We start from the raw sequence: 25,334 nt of genomic DNA, 5'->3' as shown, positions 1-25,334 counted from the left end.
GAGGGCAGAGGTGTTAAGTTTTTTTAACAAGGGTCTTTGTTAAGAGGAGGCTTCAAGCTGTGAGCCAGCAGACAGCCAGCAAAAGGGCATTTACAAGTGAATTGTTTTTTTTTTTTCTACCTCTCGGGTATAGCTAGTTAGAAAATCTCTGTTAACCAAGCAGCCTGAGCTAGCAAGCATTCCCATTCAGGCAGTAAGCTGCAGAGGGGTGCAGGCCAGCACAAGAAAGCAGAAAATGAGTGCCAAGGAAGCAGCCTAAAACAGGAAAATGGCTAGGCTGGAAGCAGAAGAAAAGCCATAAAGAGAGGCTGAACACAGCAAAATAAGGAATGGAGATGAAAGAAAGAGAAGAAAAAGAAAAGATAAGAGGAAACAAAGAGGGCTAAGAGCTCCAGAGGGAGGCCCATGGGCCTGGATTAGAACCAAGCAGGCCCTGGAATTAGCAAAGGCTAAGCAATATGGAACCAGCCAAACCCTAACAACCCTTCTCCAGGTACTGTTTCCCATCCCAGAAAATTCCCACCTACAAGGCAGGTGATGACACTGAGGCCTTCTTAGAAAATTTTGAAAGGCCTGCCATGGGTACAACATCTCTACAGACCAGTACATGATAGAGCTGAGGCCACAGCTCAGTGGACCCTTAGCAGAGGTGGCGGCTGAAATGCCTAAGGAACACATGAACACGATTATAAACTTTTTCAAACCAGGCCAGAATCAGAATGGGGCTAACACCTGAGCATGCCCAGTCGGCGGTTCAGAGCCCTAAGGTGGAAACCAGATGTGTCATTTACCCGACACGCCTACCACATTGGAAAGAATTGGGATGCCTGGATATCAGGAGCAAATGTAAATCTCTGGAGAGCTGTCCTTCCTAATGCAAATGGAGCAGTTCTTAGAGGTGTTCCTGAGGAAATAGAAAGGTACATCCTAGATGGGAAGCCCAAAACTGTAACCGAGGCGGGGGAGATTGGAGCCAGATGGGTGGAAGTGGCAGAAAAAAAAAAGCTACTAGCAAGGGGAGCGAATATCAGGGGGGCAAAACAGAAAATAAACCCTATCACCGGGGGCAACCCAAGACCCCACCTACAACCCAAAGGAAAGCCCCAGACACCTATTGTCCCACCTCACCAGTCTCCAGCAACCCACCTCGCCCAGTGACCAGTCAGCTGGGCGATGCTTTTAAATGTAATGAACTGGGACATATAAAGGCCAACTGCCCAAGAACCCCAACCGAGTGCAGTTCATTACACCACCATCACACACCAAAGATCCCCAGGCCCAGATGCCTCTCAAATACCCTCGGAGCGAAGGGAAACTTTGAGAGTGGGCGGAAAGAAGGTTATCGCGTGGAGAGACACGGGGCACAAGTGTCAGCTATCCACCAATCCTTAGTGGACCCCAAATTCATCAACCCAGAGGCCCAAGTGACAATTTACCCATTCATGTCAAAATCTGTAAACTTGCCTACAGCTGAACTGCCTGTCCAGTACAAGGCTGGTCAGGAATGTGGACTTTTGCAGTCTATGACAATTATCCCATCCCCATGCTACTGGGGGAAGACTTGGCAACCAGGTGAAGCGGGCCAAGAGGTGGGAATGGTTACACGCAGCCAAGCCAGGCAAGCTTCCAGACCCATCCCTGTTCCTGAGCCGTCCACAAGGGCCCCGTCTGTGTTACCAGAGACCCAGACAGAGGTGGTGGACCCGGATCCCCTGCCAACGACTGCAACAGCCACAGTGCATCCAGTCCCAGAACCGAACTGGAAAAGCAACCAGCACCAGAACCGTTGCCAGCACTGACGCCAGCGCTTGCAAACCATCTCCAACCCAACGCCAGAGGGCACCAGCGGCCTGAACTGGCAGAAGCAGCAGACAACCCTACCCAAGAGGCTCAGCCAGAGCCTGAAATATCCATAGTGCACCAGCGGAAAGCGGTTCACCATCAACGAAAACAACCCCATCACCTACATCGCTTCCAGAGGGACCAAGCCCAAGTCCACAGTCTAAGGAGGAACTGGTGTCTCCAGCCTCAAGGGAACAGTTCCAGACTGAGCAGGAAGCAGATGACAGCCTTCAGAAAGCTTGGGCGGCGGCACGAGCACCCCACCGCCTCTCAGCTCTTCTAACCGATCCCGGTTTGTTGTAGAACAAGGACTTTTATACAAGGAGACTCTTTCTGTGGACACCAGGAAGACTGGCATCCTCAAAAACAGTTGGTAGTTCCAACTAAGTACCGGGAAAGCTCTTAAGCTTAGCCCATGATCATCCCAGTGGCCATGCTGGGGTGAACAGAACCAAAGACAGGTTGGGGAAGTCCTTCCACTGGGAGGGGATGGGCAAGGACGTTGCTAATTATGTCCGGTCTTGTGAGGTGTGCCAAAGAGTGGGAAAGCCCCAAGACCAGGTCAAAGCCCCTCTCCAGCCACTCCCCATAATTGAGGTCCCATTTCAGCGAGTAGCTGTGGATATTCTGGGTCCTTTCCCAAAAAAGACCCCCAGAGGAAAGCAGTACATACTGACTTTCGTGGACTTTGCTACCCGATGGCCGGAAGCAGTAGCTCTAAGCAACACCAGGGCTAAAACTGTGTGCCAGGCCTTAACAGACATTTTTGCCAGGGTAGGTTGGCCCTCCGACATCCTTACAGATTCAGGAACTAATTTCCTGGCAGGGACCATGAAAGATCTGTGGGAAGCTCATGGGGTGAATCACTTGGTTGCCACCCCTTACCACCATCAAACCAATGGCCTGGTGGAGAGGTTTAATGGAACTTTGGGGGCCATGATACGTAAATTCGTAAATGAACACTCCAATGATTGGGACCTAGTGTTGCAGCAGTTGCTTTTTGCCTACAGGGCTGTACCACATCCCAGTTTAGGGTTTTCACCATTTGAACTTGTGTATGGCCACGAGGTTAAGGGGCCATTACAGTTGGTGAAGCAGCAATGGGAGGGGTTTACGCCTTCTCCAGGAACTAACATTCTAGACTTTGTAAGCAACCTACAAAGCACCCTCCGACACTGCTGTAAACTTTGAATCTCAGGCTGGGGTGGGGCGGGGGGAGTCCCTCTAGTCTTATGAATCTGAGTACCCTGTAAAGCATTTCCATCCTGATTTTACAGAGATAAATAAGACGGTTACTCACTTTGTAACTGTTTTCTTCGAGATGTGTTGCTATATCCATTCCAGTAGGTGTATGCGCCGCGGCGTGCACGCTCGTCGGAAGACTTTCTACCCTAGCAACTCCAGCGGGCCAGCAGGTCGCCCCTAGAGTGGCGCTACCATGCGCCTGATATATACCCCTGCCGGCCCGCCGCTCCCCAGTTCCTTCTGCCGGCTACTCCGAAGTGGGAAGGAGGGCGGGTCTTCTCTCGTTCACAGACTGGACGACGAGGGAACACAGGGGCGGGTGAACATACAAATATTCATAGCCCTTTGAGGGAACCATGTATTTTCGCTCCACGCTGCGAGCAGCAGGGGGAATGGAAGCCGGGGACTGCCAGATGGTCGTGGCATTGGATTGAATGGTCCGAATGAAGGGAAGGGCGACACGAGTGGGCGCATCTGCCAACAGTATGCTTACTGCTGGGTCCTCAATCTCGGAGGCCTCCTCAGCCTGTAAATTCATGTTCTGCGCTACGCGCCTGAGGAGGTCTTGGTGTGCCCAGAGATCAAGTGGAGGGGGACTAGTGGATGTGGTTCCCACCACTGCTTCATCCGGGAGGAGGACAAGGAGAGACCCGGCAGGAGAGGATCTGTCGGCGGCTCTGCCTGGAGCAATGCCTCTGGTGGGTGCTCAGGGTCCTAAGGCTGAGATGACCTCTCCTCTGTAGGGGACGGAGAAGGCCGGGAAGAGGTGGCCTCCGGAGTCCTGTGTTCGGAGGCGGACGAACGCGGAGGGATCTGCTGAGAGCCCTGGGCTTGGTGGTACGCCCAGGGGGTCCAGAAACCCCACTGCTGAGGACCATGTTCCTGCTGGGTCTCAGGGAACAGAGCAGCAGGTCTGTCAGCGTCCAGGTATGCGTTGTCCGCTCACGAAGAGACTGATGCCTGGCGAGACGGCCATGGAGGGGCTGAACTGGAGTGATACGGGTCCGTCACTCCCGATGGCGGAGACCTCCTCGGTGCCGGAGATCGGTGCCGCGAGCCATACCGGTGCCGCGATCGAGACCGGGACCTGCCACCACTACGGTGCTGGGAGGTCGACCTGGATCTGTATCGTCGACGGCGAGAACGGCTCCTCGAGTCACGGTGCCGGTAACGATGGCTCGAGCCCGAGCGGTGCCGGGAATATCGGGACAAGCGTGAAGATGACCTACGCCGCGAGTACGACCGGTACCACCGCGGAGAACGGTGCTGGGACTGGGAGCGGCGCCGGGATCTTGACGGTGATCGGTGCTGACTCGGGGAGTCCAGGGACGGTGCTCGCATGGTCATGGGCTTGCCCTTCGATTGAAGAACCCGCACCGGCAGTACCGGGGGTTGGGGCAGCATAGGCTCCGTCAACGCGATGAGGTCCCTGGCCGAGGAGAATGTCTCGGGCATAGATGGGACCACCAGCTCAACCCCAGATCTTAGCGGGGAGTTGGAAGGGACCAGACTCAACGGACCTCCCGGGCCCGGAGTTGACGAAATCCCTGGCACAGCCGTCGCGGCCGGAGTCAGCAGCGGGTGCTCCATCCGAGCCTGCTTAGCCAGGGTGGAGGACGTTGACTGTCTTTTCCCGGGGCCGGGCGCTGGAGAAGGACGGTGCCGCGGCGTTTTCGCGGGCCCGGAGTGGTCCGGTGCCGGAGCCGAGGCGGCATTCGGTGCTGAGGACGAAGGGTCAAGCGCCGCTTCCATTACCAGAGTCTTTAGGCGCTGATCTTGCTCCTTTTTGGTCCTTGGTCAGAAGGCCTTGCAAATTCGGCACTTCTCAGAGATATGCGATTCCCCAAGGCAGGCGTCGTGGGGTTCACTAGTGGGCATCGGCTTCTTGCAGGCCGAGCACGGTTTGAACCCCGGCGAACCAGGCATGAGCCCGGCGCTGGGCGCAGGAGAGGGCTAGAGCCCAAAGCCCTCTAACTAGATACAACAAGATCTAAACTTCACTAACTAGAACTAGAACTACAAACAGAACTAGAAAAAACGACGAACAAGGAGAAGCTAGGGACGTGGAGGACAGCTATGCCGCGCTCCACAGTTCCAACGACCGACACGGCAGTAAGAAGAAACTGGGGAGCGGGCAGGCCGGCAGGGATATATATCAGCCGCCATGGCGGCGCCACTCTAGGGGGCGACCTGCCGGACCGCTGGAGTTGCTAGAGTAAAAGTCTTCCGATGAGCATGCACGCGCGGCGCGTACACCTACTGGAATGGATATGAGCAATCACTCGAAGAAGAATTTACCTTTTCTTTCTTTAATTAAAAGCTTTCTTTTTAAGAACCTGATTGATTTTTTCTTGTTTTAGAATCCAAGGGATTGAGTCTAAACTCACCAGGGATTGGTGGGGGGAAAAGGTAGGGGGGATGGTTAATTCCTCTTTGTTTTAAGATCCAAGGAGTTTGGATCTGTGTAGCCTCTCAAGACAACCCAGGGAGGGGAGAGTCTGGGGGGAAAAAAAGAGGGAGATGGTTACTTTCTCCTTGTTTTAAGACCCAAGGGGTTTGGGTCTTGGGTTCCCCAGGGAAGGTTTTGGGGGAGCAGAAGGTGTGCCAGACACAGACTTACGGCTGGTGGCAGTGTACCAGATTTAAGCTAGTAATTAAGCTTAAAAGTGATCATGCAGGTCCCCACTTCTTGAACCCTAAAGTTCAAAGTGGGGAAAAAACCTTGACAGAGGTGTACACCAATAATTCAATATAACCAAAAATTGAGCTGTTCATTTTGCTGCACCCTCTACCACCACACCCTCCTTTCTCCATAACCAACTAGAACATGGCCTTAGTGACTAGGAAGATATTTCTTAACCCAGGCATTAGCTATGACTTTGCCCTCCCTAAGCACTCATTCCAAACAAGCATGTTTCCTGTCCACACAGCTACAACTCACCCAAGGCCCCTCATTTCATGTTCCTGACTACTGCATCCTGTTTTACAGTCTTTACTACTACCAAGTTATTTCTCTCAAGTCTATTCAAAATGCTGCTGCTAACATCTTCTTACTGGATCATAGCTAAGGGTATGTCTACACTACAGGATTATTCCAATTTTACAGAAGCCGGTTTTTGGAAACAGATTGTATAAGGTTGAGTGCACGCGGCCACACTAAGCACATTAATTCGGCGGTGTCCATCTGTGTACCGAGGCTAGCATCGATTTCTGGAGCGTTGCACTGAGTGTAGCTATCCCATAGTTCCCGCAGTCTCCCCTGCCCATTGGAATTCTGGGTTGAGGTCACAATGCATGATGGGGCAAAAAACAGTGTTGCGGGTGATTCTGGGTAAATGTCGTCAGTCAATCCTCCCTCCGTGAAAGCAACGGCAGACAATCATTTTGTGCCCTTTTCCCTAAATTGCCCTGGCAGACGCCATAGCATGGCAACCGTGGAGCCCGTTCAGCCTTTTTTCACTTTCACCGTATGTCTGCTGGATGCTGCTGACAGACGCGGTATGGCAGTGCTACAAAGCAGCATCCCCTTGCCTTTGCAAGTTAACAGAGACGGTTACCAGCCCTACTGTACCGTCTGCTGCTGTCATGGGTGCTCCTGGCTGGCCTCAGTGAGGTTGGTCGGGGGCGCATGGACAAAAATGGAAATGACTCCCCAGGTCATTCCCTTCTTTAAGTTTTGTCTAATGGAGAGTCAGTCCTGCCTAGAATATCAGGCAAGTCTACTAAAGAACCAGAGAGGCAAAACAGCCGCTCCAGGTCAGAGCCCCAGACATCCCGCTGAAATGATGAGCTGCATGCCATTCTAGGGGTGCCCCTGCAACAACCCCACCTGTTGCTTCCCTACTCCCCCCACCCCTCCTGGCCTACTGTGGCAGTTATTCCTCCATTTGTGTGATGTGGTAATAAAGAATGGATTAATTTGAAACAACACTGACTTTATTGCCTCCGCAAGCAGAGATCAAAGGGGAGAGGGGAGGGTGGTTGGCTTACAGCGAAGTAGAGTGAACCATCATTCTGCACTTACTCAGCCTATAGCTGAACATGGGAATCTGTGATATGCACTAGGATAGAAGCACAGGCAGGACTGAATCTCCATTTGTGTGTGGGCCTTTGGTTGACTCTGGTAAAATACAAAATGTCCCAGGATATATATGTTGGGGAACAGTTCTAAACGGCAGCTTAATTTTTTTATTTGCAGCAAAATGCAGAGGTCTAAGTATCTGATTGTGAGCCCTGGTAGCAAGGGGTAGGCATGACTGCGCGGTGCTGCTGACTGGGAGAGCAGCCTGAGGCAGAAGCCTCCAGCTGCCATGATATTCCAGGCAGCACTGAATCTCCATTAGACAAAACTTAAAGAAGAGAATGACCTGGAGTCATTCCCATTTTTACCCAGGCGCCCCCAACCGACCTCACCAAGGCCAGCCAGGAGCACTCACAGGATGATGATGACAGATACCAGTTATATTGTACTGTCTGCCATCAGGAAGAGAAGGGAATGCTGCTGTGTAGTGCTGCAGTACCACGTCTGCCAGCAGCATCCAGCAGACATACGGTGACATTGAAAAAAGGCGAGAGAAAATTTTTTCCCCCTTTTCTTTCACGAGGGGGAACGGGGGGCAGACGACATATAACCTGAACCACCCGCGACAATGTTTTTGACCCTTCAGGCATTGGGAGCTCAGCCAAGAATGCAAATGTTTTTCAGAGAGCGGGGGAACTGTGGGATAGCTAGAGTCCTCAGTCCCCGCTCCCTCCCTCCGTGAGCGTCCATTTGATTCTTTGGCTTTCCTTTACACTTGTCTCAGCTCCTTAAGTTTCACACAGCACTGTGTTGAGTCCCTATTGTGGCCTCTGTCTATCATACCCTTGGAGATCTTTTCCAAATGCTTTGGTATTTCGTCTTTTGGAAGGGAATTCTGATAGAACAGATTCATCTCCCCATACAGAGATCAGCTTCAGTGTCTCCTGTACAGTCCATGCTGGAGCTCTTTTTTTGATTCTGGGACTGCATGGTCACTTGTGCTGATTAGTGTTCCATGCTGGGCAACCAGGAAATGAAATTCAAAAGTTTGCGGGGCTTTTCCTGTCTACCTGGCCAGTGCATTCGAGTTCAGATTGCTGTCCAGAGTGGTCACAATGGTGCACTGTAGGATAGCGCCCGGAGGCCAATACCATCGAATTGCATCCACACTAACCCTAATTCAAACCCGCAATGTCGATTTCAGCAGTAGTCCCCTCATCAGGGAGGAGTACAGACATCGATTTCAAGAGCCCCTTATGTCAACAAAAATGGCTTTGTTGTGTGGATGGGTGCAGGGTTAATGCAATATAACGCTGCTAAATTCAATATAAACTCGTAGTGTAGACCAGGCCTCAGAGTGCTTCAGCCCCCTCTCACCTCCTACATGGGCTGCCTCTTCAAGGTTGGCTAGGCAAGATTGACAGTAAAGAATCTAATGAGTTACCACCAAACCAAATGCCATCTTTGCTCTACCAGTGTTCCCAGCCTTTCCTACCTACCAATCAGTTTCCCCCTAAGACAGTGTGTGCTTTCCCCCATACCACCTATAACACCTGGGAAAGACTCAGACAAAATCTGTTCAGCCACTACCTCAGCACACCTCCTCCAAGCCTCTCTTTAAAATTCATCTCTGCGAAGGCACCTATGAAAAAAACCAGTTACCTGCTGATCCTCATAAGGGAGGTGGCTAGCTGTGACTGTCCCTTCTTTGCCTTCCTTCCTTCCCTCCCGTACTTCATCACTTACTAATTATCCCATTCTCATCCTATTTCTACCCCCCCAAATAATGCATAAGCCAACAAAATATATAACAAGGCTGTACTAACTCTTCGCCATATTCAACAGCTCACACTATATCCCCATTTCCAACCCCGTTTGCCTTTAAGGGCTATGTCTACACTACCACTTACATCAGCAAACCTTACCTTGCTCAGGGGTGCGACTATTCCATCCCTCCCTGAGCAACACAAGTTACATCAACATAAGCGCTAACACGCACAGAGCTATTTTGGTGGGAGAAGCTCTCTCACCAACATAGCTTCTGCCAGCCAAAGGGATGGTTTTGCGGACAGAAAAGCTCTTGCATTGGAATAGAGAGTCTTCACCACATACAGCTGCGTCGCTGCAGTGTATCAGTACAGCTCACCGCTGCAGCACTGAAAGTATAGACATGCCCTTAGACTAAGGCCTAAAAGCACAGGGACTCTCTCTGTATAACACAACAGGACTCCACCTGGGGTATGTCAGCATTATCAGAACAATGAAGCCATCATGTTAATGAACTGTTGTCCATAGAAAAAAGAACAAGAAGTACTTGTGGCACTTTAGAGACTAATATTTATTTAGGAATAAGCTTTTGTGTATCAATGTAATATATGCCATGTGCCAGCAATGCCCCTCTGCCATGTACATTGGCCAAACCAGACAGTCTCTAAGCAAAAGAATAAAATGGACACAAATCAGATGTCAAGACTTATAACATTCAAAAACATATCAGTCGGAGAACACTTCAACCTCCCTGGTCACTCAATTACAGACCTAAAAGTCGTAATTCTGCAACAAAAAAAACTTCAAAAACAGACTCCAACGAGAAACTGCAGAACTGGAATTAATTTGCAAACTGGACACCATTAAATTAGGCTTGAATAAAGACTGGGAGTGGATGTGTCATTACACAAAGTAAAAATTATTTCCCCATACTAATTTTTCCACTATTACTCACACTTTCTTGTAAACTGTTTGAAATGGGCCATCCTGATTATCACTACAAAAAAGTTTTTTTTCTCCCGCTGCTAATATCCCACCTTAATTGATTACTCTCATTAGAGCTGGTATGGCAATACCCATTTTTTAATGTTCTGTATGTGTATATCTTCCTACTGTATTTTGCACTGCATGCTCCCAATGAAGTGGGTTTTAGCCCATGAAAGCTTATGCCCAAATAAATGTGTTAGTCTCTAAGGTGCCACAAGTACTCCTCATTCTTTTTGCTAATACAGACTAACAAGGCTACCACTCTGAAACCTGTTGTCCATATAGTTACTTCTGATTATTCACACTTGTGGAATACACATAACTGCTGTTGAGCTCTAGGAAAAGTGCCCTTTGTAGATGAAAAAGTACCATTAAGGCACTGAATGTTCAGCCCAGATGTTCAACAGATCATACAGACCCCAAAACATGCAATTCCTTCAGCCAAACCCCAGAGTCCTATGAAAGTAAAACTGAGGCAGAAGGGAAGCTAAGGTAATACCATGAATATGCAGAAGAAATACTTCAAGAACCATGGCTGCTGTTAAGTAGCTTCTCTTTAAAGTAGCCTCTGCATATTCTTACTTGCAGGCAACTAGTAAACAGTACAATTAGATCAAGGAGAATCTCTCTCATAGTTCAGTGTCACAGAAGTTGGCACCATTGGCATTGGAAAGGAGAGCAGCAAAGTAATAGAAGTGGGTTGATAAGTAGGGAAGGACAGAGTTAGGCTGGATCTTGAAAGCAAGAACATAAAGCAAACAAATTGGTATGGTGGAAAAGAAGGCAATGGAGAATTTTAAACAGACATGGTTAAAATAACCACATAGGAAAAAGATCTGGACCCCGATCCACGACAGGACTTTGTTGTTACTACACCTAACCTTTAATTCCCTTGCCACAAAGTGGAATCTATATCCTGATTTAGGCACTCTGGATCCCTCTGTAGTACATGGAGATAGGTGCCTAAGAGGGGATCCACAAAAGCCAGCATGCTAAGTGGGGAGTCACCTAATACAGCCAAGAGGAAAAACCAAGGAGAAGGGTACAGCTTAAACTCCACCTCTCTTAGGAAGTTAGGCACCTAAATCAAAGCAGAAGGGACGTGTCTACCTCTGCTTGGTATTATTAGCTATGGAACCTCTCCTGGAGTTCAGCATCCAAGCCATTTTTTTGCAATAAATACAGGGGGGAAGGGAGGGGATGGTGGTAGATTCTCTCAACTTTTTGCACAGTGCTCACCAGGCATGCAGGAAACCTGGATTCATTTCCCCCATTGATTATGTGGAGAAGGGATTTTACCTTGGTTTCCCACCTCATAGGAACACCCCAACCACTGCACTACTGGATATTCTTGTGTGGGTTTCTCGCTCTACTGCTGAAGCTGTTCCACTCTGTATAATTAACTAGCTTAAGTGGAGATTGAGGTGATTGTACATGTGATCACTGGCAAAAACACAAGCATATGGGGATTTTAGGCACTTACAGGGTTGGGTAGCAGTTGAGCAAAGGTTTTCGCGATTTCACTGGCACCTAAAGATTGAACATAGACATCTTAAATGGCCAGTAAGCACTTTAGTCCTTCTACGGATCTGGCCCCTTAGCAATTGTGCCTCAAGCAAACTGGGGAGATGTCAGGGAAGCAAAGATGAGGTTAGAATAATCAAAATAGGAAATTAAGATCTGACTCAAATTTCAACAGTATAAAAATGGAGAGAATGGTGGTTATCTTTGAAGCAGGAATGTGTGCGGAAAAGAAGGAACCTAACACTCCCCTGGTTACTAAACTAAGTGATAGCAGAGATGGTATGTTCCAACACTGGCAGAACTGGGTTTAGAGAGAAGTTGTTTTGGGAAGAAGATTTTAATATTAAAAAAAAAGCCACAAGGTTTTAGCTTAATATGTCACATGACACAAGGTGGGTGAGAATTTTTATTTGGCCAACTTCAGCTGACGACAGGTACAAGCTTTTGAGCTACAGAGAGCTCTGAAGAAGCAGCTGAAGAGCTCTGTGTAGCTCAAAAGTTTGTCTTATGCAAAAAGAAGTTGGCCCAATAAAAGATATTACCTCACTCACCTGGCCACATTAAAAGGTTGTCAAAGGCAGGCTGAAATGTGGGATTAATTGGGAGGAGATAAACTGAAGTGTCAAGATAGATTTGAGTGGTCAGACACTATACTCTAGTCCTCTGAATTAGGATAGAACTCAATGTGAATTTAGTTTCCAGAGGAATTAGATAGCAAATTAAAGTCAGAGTTATAGTTTAGAAGTACCTTAGTTCACTTAAGTTTAAACTAAACGTTATATTTACTATTGGATTGAGGGAAAGCACTGGTGGTTCTTGTCTACTCAGTAGCTGCTTTCCATTAACTAAGCAAAGCCTGTAAAAGCAGACAGCAGCTTAGTGCCTGTTTTAAACTACAAGCCAAATATGTAGATTTAGCATTCAAAAGTGGTCCAAAGCAGATTTTTCTCAGCTCTAAAGTTGTAGCTTTTGTTTCTAGGCACCATGGTGATCCTTGTTTTCATGACTTCTATACTAGACTACCACCACAGCCTCTACCAGGGGCTCCAATTATCTATGTATTATAACATTAAATAAAATGCCTTGAAAACTAGTTATAGATTGTCTTTGTGTTGTGCAAAAGCGGAGTCTCTCACCCTTCAGTGCACTAAAGCAGTGGTTTTCAAACTTTTTTTCTCGCGACCCAGTTGAAGAAAACTGTTGATGCCCGCAACCCAACAGAGCCAAGGATGAGGGGTTTGGGATGTGAGAGGGAGCTCTGGGCTGGAGCAGAGGGTTGGGGTATGGGCAGAGGCTGAGGGATTTGGGGTGCAGGACAGGGGGCTCAGGGCTAGGGATTGGGGCACAGGGTTGAGGCATGGGGGAGTTACCACCAGCAGCCAGACCTTCTGCTGGCCACTTCCAGGTAGGGACTACTAGTTTTATTACAAGTTCTTACTACGCAACCTCCAGGGTCCCTGGGTGCTGAGCAAGGCAACCCAGGGCCTTGCATTCCATGACCCATATTGGGTCACAACCCAAACTTTGAAAACCACTGCACTAGAGGCCTCATAATGCCTTAAACAGTAGGAGACTAACTTATGGAAGGAATCACCTTCCTCCTGTCAATAGTATTTGGACAATTTGATCATCCTCACAAAAAGTACTAAGGTAGAGTCTTCAGTTGACGACCCCATGACTCTGGAGTGTTGTCACAAGAAAAGGAATATTGTGACACCTTCTGCATGATGCTGAAGATTTTCTTTTTGAGCTTGTATGTTTAACGGATAAGTAAGTAGATTTTTTTTTTTTTTTTTTTTTTTAGCTTTTCTGATTAACTGAAAAGCCTCTAGGCCTTGCCATGTAACATTTTAGTTAACACTGAAACATTCACGTTGTCTGACTAGAACACTGCAATCTGAGAAATGCAATTGAATATTTTTACAAGCCTTAATTAGGCCAATTTACTGTATACTTTATATGAATTCTCTTCAAACAAGTTTCATAAATGGTACACATAAATCCTACTAAATGCAAACCAATGAAGTGTAACAATAGATGACTAAAATACACTAAAACAGAAAACTGAACACTTTTTCCATACCAGAACTTCAATGTCATCAGTAGAATTTCTTATATAAGTTTGCTGGAATACTTTCACTTAAATTCTGATCTTACTGGTTAACTAGCAATCCTTAAATGACCAAGGACTACCACTATAAATAGGGCCCTACTAAATTCATGGTCCATTTTGGTCAATTTCATGGTCATAGGATTTTTAAAATGATAAATTTCATGATTTCAGCTATTTAAATCTGAAATTTCATGGTGTTATAATTGTAGGGGTCCTGACCCAAAAAGGAGTTGTGGGGAGGTGGCAAGGTTATGGGCAGGGGGAGGATTTGCAGTACTGCTACCCTTACTTCTGTGCTGCTGCTGGCTGTGGCTCCTCTGCCTTCAGAGTGAGCAGCTGGAGAGCAGCAGCTGCTAAGGGCCAAGCTCTGCAGCCAGCATTATAGAAGAAAAGGTGACAATACGAAACCATACCAACCTTACTTCTGTGCTGCTGCTGGCAATGATGCACAGAAGTAAGGGTGACACGGTATGGTATTGCCATCCTTACTTTGGCACTGCTGCTGGAAAGGAGCCACCTTCAGATTTGGGAAATGCCCTCCAATTTGAGGAATGCTGGTCTCCCCTGTGAAATCTGGTCTTTTGTGTGCTTTTATCCTATACTATACAGATTTCACAGGGGGAGACTAGATTTTAATGTACGTTACATGTTTTTCACAGTTGTGAATTTGGTAAGGCCCTAATTATAAACAGTTAAGAAATAATAATGTAATGGCATCTGAATTAATAGGACCCTACCTAATGAACCTTTCATTCCAATAAGGAGTGGCAGAGTACACTGAATGACTTTTGCCTTTTCCTTGGGCAGTCTACTAGATCTTTTTCAGTCTGGTGAGAACATTATGCCTATTCTTATAAATGAGGTACCAAATGTTATTTCAAAAGAGCGATTATGAAATTGCAAATTATGAAATTGTTGCTAAGCATTTACTACTTTTAAGTTACTAGTAATGAGATTATTCTAATTACAATACAGCAACATAAATTCGAAATTTCAGAGCATGTTTAAGTTACTTTAGTTTTAGAGTTTACATTTCACTGTATTGTTTCATAAACTGAATATGATTGTGTACTGCTTTTCACCAGACCTGTGGTGGCATCACCTGTAGTGATTCCATTCTCCATTTATGAGAACAAATGAAGTAGGTAGATTGGCTGTTCAGTATTTAGATAGTAAAATGCTACTATTCCCATAATTGGTGCAGTCTATCACTGCAATGCTTTAAAGAGATTAAAAGACAAATTCTACCTTTAGATACGTAGCATGCAACACACACTGAATTCAATGGCTTTGTCTCCACAGCAAATGTTAGTATCTGTCATGCCGCTGCACTGATCATGGCAACTGTATAAGCAATAGCAGAGATAGGGTTCCGGTATTTTTTATTTTTATTTTTTACTTGCGCAGCATTTTTATTGTATTGGTAAAAATACTCGATTTCCGTCTACATTAGACTTTAGCACCAAACCTACTCCACTCTTGCTGTAAGACAAATAACAGTAAAAGCTCTTTTATCTGGCACTTCACCAACTGGCAAGCTCTATAAACCAGCATTTCTGATCTGCACTGAAAGTTTGGTTTATAGTGCAGTTGGTGTGGGGCTGGCAGAGGCATGGGAGGGGCTTCAGGTCCCGCTCTCCAAAGAAGTTTGGATCCAGAAGGGAGCTTGGGGCAGTAGGTTGGGGTGCGCGAGGGGCTCAGGGTGCTGGATGGGGGAGGCGCTCACCTCCAGCAGCTCCCCACAAGCAGCTCCCCGACCCAGCTGCTGCTGACAGAGGCGCAGCCAGGCGGCTCTGCACAAATGCTGCCTCTGTCCCCCCATCTCGAGAACTGCAGCCAATGGAAGCTGTAGGGGGTGGTGCCTGCAGATGGAGGCAGCATGCCTGCATACAGAGCTGCCTGGCTACGCCTCCACCAGGAGCAGCAGCAACAGCAGGGACAGGGAGCCACCAGAGGTAAGCGACCCCCCATCCATCTGGCACTCCAAGCCCACTCCCACACCCCAACTCCCTGCCCCAAGCCCCCTCCCAGAGCCTGTGCCCCACAACCCATGACCTGCATCCCCCTACACAGTTTAAACTCCTCCCTCTGAGTTCCTATGGTCCCGCCCACTGCTAAAGAACCCCCACCCCACCCCAGCCTAAGCGGAGGTTCCACAGGGTCTGGAAACCAAATAATTCTAGGGGACAACTAATGAGATAACAGGGATGGGAGTGACGTCAAAGGGTCAAACAAAGGGAACCTGATGGGAACACCGAGCAGAGAACCCCAGACAGTGCCCACTGCTCCTCGAAGATGTCAAAGGAGTCAGCAGACACTGCCCAGAGGAACTCTGTCTGGATGCGTGAGCAGATGGAGGATCAGAAATGGGGTCTCTTGTGACTGTGGGGCCTATCGACCAATCTCCTCTCACTGGTTTTATAGATGGCCATTTTAGCCAGGGCCAGCAGGAGGTTGACCAGGAGGTCCCGTGGCTTTGTGAGACCACAGATGGGGAGTGCATTGATAAGGAGGTGAGGGGGAAAAGTGCAGCCAGAAGAGTAACAAAATATTTGTGAGGAGCCGGAATAGGGGCTGCAACCCTGTGCACTCCAAGTAAACATGCGTCAGGGTCTCCCTCACGCCGAAGAGGCGAGCATCTGGGACGGGGGTAAACCATGACAAGTACATGCCCATGTTCACGGCCCCATGAAGGAGCCACCAACTGATATCCCTGGCGGGCCCCGGGACCAGGGCAGAATATAGGCTGGCCCACCGGGGCTCCTCACCCAGTAGAGGTGGCAGGAGGTCCCGCCACTTTGTGCCGGGGCAAGACGCGAGGGTAACGAAGTGAAGGGTGTGGAGCACGAGCACGTATAGATGTTTCTTTGGCGTGGTCTGGAAACAAACTGGATGCAAGTTGTGCAGTTGGCTCTTGGTGAAGGCAGGGGTGGGGCCCAATGACAAGGTCCGGAGGGCCTAGGGTGGAGGATGGCCAGGGCATGCCCTCTTGCAGGACCCGGTCGAGGTAGGCTCGAGTACAGGGCAGTAAAGTGGCCCTCACTTCCTGAAGTACGTGCTGGGGTATACGAGGCCTAGAGAGCCCTATGTGCTGAGCAAGCATCAGGGGATCCAGCCAGTCTCCCTGGTTGTAGTCCAGGAGCTCTCCAACTCTGGTGACTGCTACCAGGACCGACCTCTGGCACACCAACGGGGACTCCACCATCTGCACATGGAGCTCAGGGTTGTTTAGCAAGGGCTCCACGAGGAGATCTGCTCCCTCGGTGGCCACTATGAACATGGCCACTGAAAACAGCTTCCAGATCCAGAGGAGGTCCTGGTAGAAGACCAACAGCCCAGAGAAGTCTCGCGAATGACCTCTTGGATGGAAATAAAGGAGCTGCCAGTCATATCGGAGCCTTCGGAAGCAGCACAGGGAGGTATGCACCAGTACTCTCCATGCACCATAAAGGAGCCTCTGCAGGGCCTGGAGATGGAAGACATGGACCTGAGTGTGTAGACACTTCAGACCCTGCCCTCCCTCCTCCAGGGGAAAGTGGAGGACCCCTGCAGAGACCCAGTGCACTCCTGGCCTGAAGAACTCCAGAATCACCGTCCAGAGGTGGGCCAGGAAGTCCAGGGCTGGGACTAGGCTATTGAGTCAGTACCAGAGCATGGACAGGACTAGTTGATTAAGTACCAGTGCCCTCCCTCGGAGGGAGAGGCATCGGAGTCGTCCTGTCCATTTCCGGAGCTGCTCCGTCACCCTGCCCGTTAAACCGTACCAGTTTTCCAGCGTAGATGGATGCACAGCAGAAAGGTAAACACCGAGATAGAGCAGCTGACCTGCGCTCCACCGGATGGCATGAAGCGCAGGTGGGAGGCAGCTTGCCTGCCACCCGTCCCTGACAACTAGGCCAGAGCTCTTGACCCGGTTGACCTGGGTGGAGGAGGCTGCCGAGCAGACGGCCTGGCAAGCCTCCAACCCACGTTAAGTCGCCTGGTTCCTGGACCACGAGGAGCACTTTGTCGGCGTACACCGACAGGACTAGCCGCAGCTCTGGTTCTCGCAGCACCAACCCAGTCAACCTCCTGCGGAGGAGGCAGAGGAAGGGCTCGATCACCACAGAGTACAGCTGGCCCGAGAGGGGGCAGCCCTGCCGCACTCCTCACCCGAAGCTGACCAGTTGAATCTGACCAGACACTCTGCAGAGAAAAACCACAAACTGGGGTCCGAAACCAAACGCTCGCAGAGTGCTCAGAAGATACCTGCAGCCCATCCTGTTGAATGCCTTCTCCTGATTCAGGGACAGGAGGGCGAATGACAGACCATCCCGACACCCAAGCTCCAAGAGGTCCCGAACCAGACACAGATTACCAAATATGATACGGCCCGGGACGGTGTAGGTCTGGTCTGGATGGACCACGTCCGCCAGCACGGACTCAAGCCACAGCGAGAGGGCCTTGACCATGATTTTGTTGTCCGTGCTGAGGAGTGAGACGGGATACTAATTCCATAAGTTGCGGAAGTCCCCTTCTTTGACAATAAGGCGAGCATGGCTCACCTGCATGAAAGAGGGAGGACCCCGCTCTGCAAGAACTCAGCCCAGACGGTGACTAGGTCTGGGCCGAGGACGTCCCAGAACATGCAGTAGAACTCCAGAGTCAGACTGTTCATGCCTGGAGATTTATTGGTGGGCACACGGCAGAGGGCTTCCAAGAACTCGGACAGAGTGAGAGGCAGCTCTAGCCAGTTTCAGTCACCCATGCTGACCATTGGGAGTCTGTCCCAGAGCACTCTGCAAGAGTTAGGATCGGTCGGATACAGGGAGAAAGGGCCTGCATAGAAGACCCTGGCCCTCCCGCACATCTCTGCCAGATCCGTGAGGGGGGTGCCGTCCTCCACCAGGAGCAGGTGACGTGCTTCTTGGCCCCCCTCCTTTTCTCCAGGGCATAGAAGAAGCGGAAGTTGCGATTCATCTCCCGAAAGAGGCGGACGCGGGATCAAACAAAGCCACCCCAGACCCGATGGTCCTCAAGGGCCCAGAGCTCCTCCAGCTTCTCCCAGCACGCTCCGCAGAGGGATGGATCCTTGGGGCTAGCGGCCAGATGCCTCTCCAGCTGTAATACCTCCAGTTCCAACTCCTCTATCACTGCATCCCTCCCTCCACTGGCACCTCGGGTGTAGTCACAGCAGAAGAGCCTGGCGCGCACCCTCCTCACATCTCACCACCGCCATGCTGAGGGAAAGGCACGCCTCTGCCCTCACCAGGTCCCTCTGAGTTAACCGGCATTTTTAATTTACTGGCACCTCCAGTATGCCAGTTAAATAAAAGCTTTTACTGTAGTGGTTTCTCTATTTACAATGAGAGCTGACCAGAATAGTTCTTTATGTTGATAGAAGTTTTTATAGACATCCTATATTACATTAATATGACTATTCAAGTCTGTGGAAAGCCTATTTACCAGTACAGTATTCACAGCAAGTCTAAAGAGACAGGCACAAAGCATTTTACAGTATATAGCTCATCCATTCTTTCAAGAATCAATGTCAACATAACATGGTTCTTCACCCAAAAAAAAAAAAAAAAGAAAAAGAAAAAAAAAAATCACAACACCCCACACTCACAACATACTCCCACTGCACACTATAAAAGTGAATTACCCAGAAGAGAGGGAAAGAGAATAAAGCACTTAACACTAAGGGTATGTCTACACTTGCAGAGTTTTTGCACTGTAAGTTTCACTGGTGATAGGGAACCAGTGAAAGTAAAGCACTGGTTTGTGTACTCACTTAATTCCTCAGGCATCAGACTGTGTTTACATTAGCAGCACTTCCATCCCTGATGAGAGTAACCATTCTAGGGCAGCTATCCCACAGTGCAGCTCTCTACATTTTGACAATGAGTCTTGTGGGAAGGAGGGGCGTAACTGGGGGCATCCTGGTCCCTGCACAGCCTCCTCTCCCCAAACACTGATCAGCTCTAGTAGCTCAACATTGCTCCACGCAGGGGATCATTTGCTTGGTGGAGCAGGCATTGTCACCTGGCCAAATGATAAGTGAGCACTTGCCAAGAAAACATGAAGGGGAGTTTCAAAGTTCTAGGGGCTTTACAGGGAGAGCGATAGATGTCTGTTTACCTGATATCAGAGCAGCAGAGTTGCTGGCCAGAGTGGTCACCAAGGCACTGTGAGATATCGTCGAGGCTAAAAACTGTGTAAACAAGGATGCATCTTCACTTGCACATCACCGCAAAAGCATCACCAGTAAGAGCTGTATGCCTCTTGTGGAGGTGTTCTTTTTTTTTGCAGTGAAACTTCTGAATTTCACCACAAAAAGTCACTGGCAAGTGTTTTTGCACAAAAAGGGACTTTTTCCGCTTTAAATGGCAAGTGCAGACGTGCCCAAAGACAGAGAACAGTTAACACATGGTGAGACTGAGTAAAAAGAAACACTGAAATAGAAGATAATTGCATCTGCAAGATGAAGAAAGTCTGAACTAAATTCAAAGCACTAACACTGAACACAATTGAATACTTTCTGAAACACCCTTATCTGTTTTCAGTGCGCAATGAATTTTTATTTTTCAAGTGTCAGTGTGGGTGGTGCAGAGAAAGAACACGTTATAGAAACACTGACACACACCGCTCAGTAAGGAGTCCGGTGGCATCTTAAAGACTAAGATTTATTTGAGCATAAGCTTTCGTGGGTAAAAAACATCACTTCTTCATTGCATGCATCTGAAGAAGTTAGATTTTTTACCCACGAAAGCTTATACCCAAATAAATCTGTTAGCCTTTAAGGTAAAGTGCCTTTAAGGACGCCTTGTTGTTTTTGTGGATACAGACTAACACGGCTACCTCTTGATACCATTTAGTAGAAAACTGAAATTGGCCCAGAAAATTAAATAAGTGGAACTATTTCAGTTTAATTCAGTTGTATGGTTCTTTTATAAAGTTACAAGAAATAACATTCTTAATATTGTTCTTTAACAATTTTTGACAAGCACTATGAAAACCTGCTGCTCTGAGTCATAGTATCACAGGGTTAGAAGGAACCCAGGGCAATCTAGTCCGATCCCCTGCCAAGATGCAGAATTTGCTGAGTCATAACACAACCAAGGAAATGTTAACTCTTGTTCCTAGATTAGTCAAGTTAGCAGGATCAAATTAATGTGTAATCTTTTGTACCTCTAGAAATTATATTCAGTCACCCCTCCCTTGTCTCTCATTGTATACTAACCACAGTAAGAGATATATCTATTTTCTAAATCTTCTGTAAAATGAATTGCATCGGTTACTTCTATCTACATTCAACAGCTCTGGATTTCATATGTTCCAAAAGTAAGTTTATGAAAGACTATTCATTTCCCTTCTCCAAAACTGATATGAAAAAAGTGTGTTCAATACTTTTTCTATAAATACATTTTTTCTTCTCATTGAAGAGAAGGAAAGCTGAGTAAATGAAGTGAAAGATTAATTTATTTGCATTATATGCTTTAACTCAAAAGGTAACTGGGCTCAGTGCAAGGGTAACTAGGTGAAATTCTACAGCTTGTTTGCAGGAGCACAGAATATCTAATGATCCCTTTCTGGCCTTAAAGCCTATCAATGGCAATATCAACCTATTAAGAAAAATATGCATTACGGAGTAGTAGAGATTTCTCTAGTTAAAGTGTTTTCCTATTTTTGAGAAAAGAACTCCATTCAAACATTCATCAATTCAACTCTTCAAGCAACGTAATGAATTATTTTATATCATCTACAATTGTTTTTCAGAACCCAGAATGGCTTTTCAAATCATTCAGTAGTACACTGCAGTTATTTCCTTACAATGCTCCTTTAATCCAAGTGTTTTTGACATGACATTTCAATCTCAACCTTTCCCTTCACGCATTTGGAAAACGGGGCTCACCCTCTAGTGTGACAGATCCTCTGGTTGGCTGCCAATGCCCACTCTACAATATTCATGTCTATGGCCAAAGAAGGCCAGACAAATTTAATTCTGCCTCCTCTCAGGGCCTGTCCTGCCAGCACGGAGCTACCCGAATGCGTATGATCGCAGTACAGGGCCCAAAGCAGTGATTTATGCAAATAATTTTTATTAGAAGCTTATTTAATCCTCCTGTCCTATTACTATTTTTACAGCTGGCTCGGAGCCCTTTCCAGACTAGTTTTTGCCTCCCAAACCTACCCCTGGCAGGAGCTAACATTCTTCCCCCCGAATTGGCTACAACAGGGGAAGAGAAAATTTCCTATAGTTTATGTTTACAAGAGACAGAATCCCGTCTCTTCAGCACTCCATGCTCGCCCCGCTGGGGCGGGCTGCTCACTCTCCCCCGGATCGGGGTACTCACCCCTGTACCCCCAAGCTGTATTGCCTGGTTTTCCAGGGTGTGCCGGGGCTCTGCGGCGCTGGCTGTAGCTGCTGCCGAAGCGCCTGCTGGCGGGGACAGTTGTTCAGCGCGGCCCCCCGGCTGCCGGATAGCAGGTAATTCATCCCATACGTGCTAGCTTTATTCTCCCGTTTCCTGCGGCCCGGGTGATACTGATGCTGCTGCTGCGGCGAGGCGGGCAGAGGTTGGTGCGGGCTGCTCGCCGCGGGCTGCGGGGGCTGGTGCGCAGGGCACTGGCCGCTCACGCTGTTCACTTTGCTCTCGTTGAAGTTAAAAAACTCAACGGGTCTAGTCCCGCTGCCGCGAGCCCCGGCCCGGCCACAGGAGGAGCCGCTGCTGCAGGAGCCCGAGGAGGAGAAGCCTGGGCTCTCGGTGCCAGACTCCACAGAGGAGCAGGACGACGACGAGGACACGGAGGGTGATTTCTGCAGCCGCCTCCCTCCCTCGCTGCTGCCCCCCGCGGAGCCGGCGGCTGTGACCAGCCCAGTCAGCAGGTCCGGGGGAGAGGGCGAGGGCGGCGGGGAGCAGCACAGGCCGTCGCCCCCGGGCGGCCCAAGCCTGGCGTGGCCGCGGGCGGCGGGTGGGGAGGCGGCGTGGTCCAGCGCCGGGGAGTTGAGGCACAGGTAGTGCGGGAAGCCACGGCCACCCGCGCCCTGCGAGGTCTCCCAGATCTGCATCCACAGCGCATTGGCAGGGCCTTTCTGCTCGGGCTGGATCCAGGCCACGCGGGGATCCATCCACCCCGCCCGCTCGCGCCCCCGGCCGGCCCCGCTCGCCGCGTCTCCTCCGCCCGGCGCCGGATCCGGAGCGGCGCTAAACACGCGCCGCGGGCAGCGACATCAGGAGGAAGGCTCGGCAGGGAGAGCCCGGTTCTGGCGCCCCGTGCCCAGAGTGGGGAAGGCCGCGCGGGGTGGCCCGGCCCGGCTTTGCCTGAAGCGCGGCGGTCGCTGCCCTAATGTGGCGTCCCCTTGCCGGAGCCAGAACCAGTAGTGCGCATGCGCAGCAGATTTTAAACCTTCACTGGATACGGACGCCCTGGCAACCGCCCATGCGCACTAGGAGCGATGCCGCCTCGCTGAGGGAGGCGGCTCGGAACGTTTCTTCGGCATCTCCCGGTGTGTGGAATTTTGGAACCGTTCAGAAAATCCGAGCGGGGTAGGGATCTTTGTCCTACTACGCTTGCGCACTGCCGCGTGGAACTGTCTGTAGCTCCGGAGCGAGCCCGGCTCGCGGGGCCGCTGCTGCGGGTTTTCCCTGCGCCAGCCGTGGGCTCCCCTGACGCCCCGAGGGGCAGTGGCGTGGGGCGCCCCGGCACAGCCAGCCCCTACGCAGTGTTGAGCAAGGGCAGGTCCTAGCAGCAGCCTCGGCGTGACTGGTCCATGCGCCCTACTCACGAGAGCCTTTCTGCAGCGTCCCTGCCAAGCGCTCCGCCTTACAGCCCCCGTGTAGCCCGTGCTGCCTGTGTAGTGTAGATACCGCTCCGCGTAGTAATGTGCCAGCGGTAGCACTTATTGATACGTGGAGATTGTACTACACAGAGCAGTATCTATCCTACACTACACCGGCCCAAGACAGCCCGGGCTGTCGGCGTTATATTGCACTTCGCACACGCAAGGACTATTTTTCAGTCTCCTGTGAGTAAAGGAAGGTGCATGGGATGGCACGTTGGGGAGAGCTCTCAGGTTAACCCCACTCTAAGATTTGGATAAATAAAGGCTCAGCCCCACCCCAGATAAAAGAGTTGCAAACATTCCTTTGGCTTTAAGGAAGCAGGTCCCTTTCTTTGCTGAGATGCTTAAGTGCTTTGTCTCGAATGTACCACAAACCACGTGCTTACTTATGCTGAAGTTTTTCAATGGCATAGTAGCTGTTTAAAAATCTATTGGCATGCAGCTATACACAGTTACTACTGTAAATCAAACAGCCTGTTAAGCTGCAGCCTACACTCAGGGGTGATGACCCTTCAACACCAGCTCTTGGAGGCACTGAGCCTCCCACAGTCACAATGGGCTGGTTTTAAGAGGTATGCAGCACTTCTGAAAGGTAGGCTCAATGTTCCCCCAGTCCTCAGGGAGTTCAGATGCTGTACAAATTTCATAAGGACAACATGTAGTAAGTGTATTCATGGCCCCACACCAGCTTTTGCTAGCTGAGGTGCAGGGCCAGAGCCCCCAGAAGAGACTGGTGCATTAGCCAGGAGCAGGTTCCTCCTGCCTTTCCCCTGCATTGCACCATAGTAAGCATAAATGAGCCCTTCCTTTAAATCAGAAGTTGTAATTATGGTATCAGCCTAAATTTATATTTAAAACAATTTGCTGACCTAATGTCACTGTCCTTACTAATGCAGAACTTTTACTAACTTTAAGGGGCTAGCTAGAGCATGGCTCATACCATGGGGGATGGGGAAGCAATCTTTGCAGACTGGTACACACACAGGTGAGTGGGAGGAGCCTTGACTTCATTCAGCCTTATTGAAATTCTGGGAGGAAGGAAGGTGCAAACCCATCCATGTCTAAAGGCCCTTCCCCCAGCCTTGTGGGAGGAGTCACTGGACCTGGGACTCAACTGATGATGGGGGGATAACTAAGGAATAACAGGTTCAGGAGTGGGTGGTCATAGGTTCAAAACTAGGGATCCAGAGTGTTAACCCTGCAATGTTAACTATGTTGGTGAGGATGGTATAGGCCAGCTATAATTTGCAGCTCATTAGCAGGATCCAGCAGGATCTTGGACCCTTATCTATCACCCAGGGGTTAGAAAGGAAAGATAGTGTGCCTCCCTATCCTGTGATGCAAATGGCTAAAGAAGAGAGAAGAAAAAAGTTAACAGATAACAGCTTTTATTTAAACAGATAACTTAATAAGAAACAACAGTGAGATATGGTTTGACAGTTTGAGTTTAAAACCCAGGCCCAACCAAATAGGTACCCTGGCAATAAACAAACCTAAAACAAAAATACCCCAGATACTGCACCGTTTCCAGGTGTTGATAGGCAGTAGATGGTATGACACTGTTGTCACAGGCATCTGATGGACCCTGGGTCTCAACCACTTCTTAGAGGGAGATCAAGAGGATCTGCTGATACTGAAGATAGGCCTGGCTCTGCGATCACCCAAGGGTGAGCGATCAACAGGACCTCTATACCTTTCTCAGAAAATGATGTGGAATTCAGAGGTCGGTAAGCACAGTCACAGTTCTTAATGCTGATGTCTTTCTTTACTTTGCAGGTGATGATCTTTTGGTCCATGTCGCCGTGCAAACACAATGGTACCGTAGCTGCCTCCAGGATGGACGGCAACTAGGCAACGGGTGCTCAGAGTTATATAGGCACAAAAAGCGCACGAAGGTTCTGAGGTAAAATTGGTAGCTCTCCTGCTGGAAGCTGTTTGAACCAGTTCTGTGCTGACCGTTACCTGCTTTTCCTGACGAAGTTCCAAAAGGGCACGAAAACTTCAAGAAG

The 25,334-nt window shown here is 49.2% G+C and overlaps 1 protein-coding gene across 5 annotated transcripts in view; it reads right to left on the bottom strand.

Annotated features, from left to right (window-relative positions):
• TENT4A (terminal nucleotidyltransferase 4A) overlaps positions 1 to 22,611 on the bottom strand; it is a 103,336-nt gene extending 80,725 nt beyond the window's left edge. For all 5 annotated transcript variants that reach the window (XM_075062669.1, XM_032795133.2, XM_032795144.2 and 2 more), the window contains exon 1: positions 21,836 to 22,611. In XM_075062669.1, the coding sequence (XP_074918770.1) occupies positions 21,836 to 22,611 (776 nt within the window). The remainder of the gene's footprint in view (positions 1 to 21,835) is intronic.
• Between the last annotated feature and the right edge of the window lie 2,723 nt (positions 22,612 to 25,334).

The sequence above is a fragment of the Chelonoidis abingdonii genome, chromosome 2, assembly GCF_003597395.2.
Source record: "Chelonoidis abingdonii isolate Lonesome George chromosome 2, CheloAbing_2.0, whole genome shotgun sequence".
Classification (NCBI taxonomy): domain Eukaryota; kingdom Metazoa; phylum Chordata; order Testudines; family Testudinidae; genus Chelonoidis; species Chelonoidis abingdonii.
This window is presented reverse-complemented; position numbering and strand designations above follow the sequence as displayed.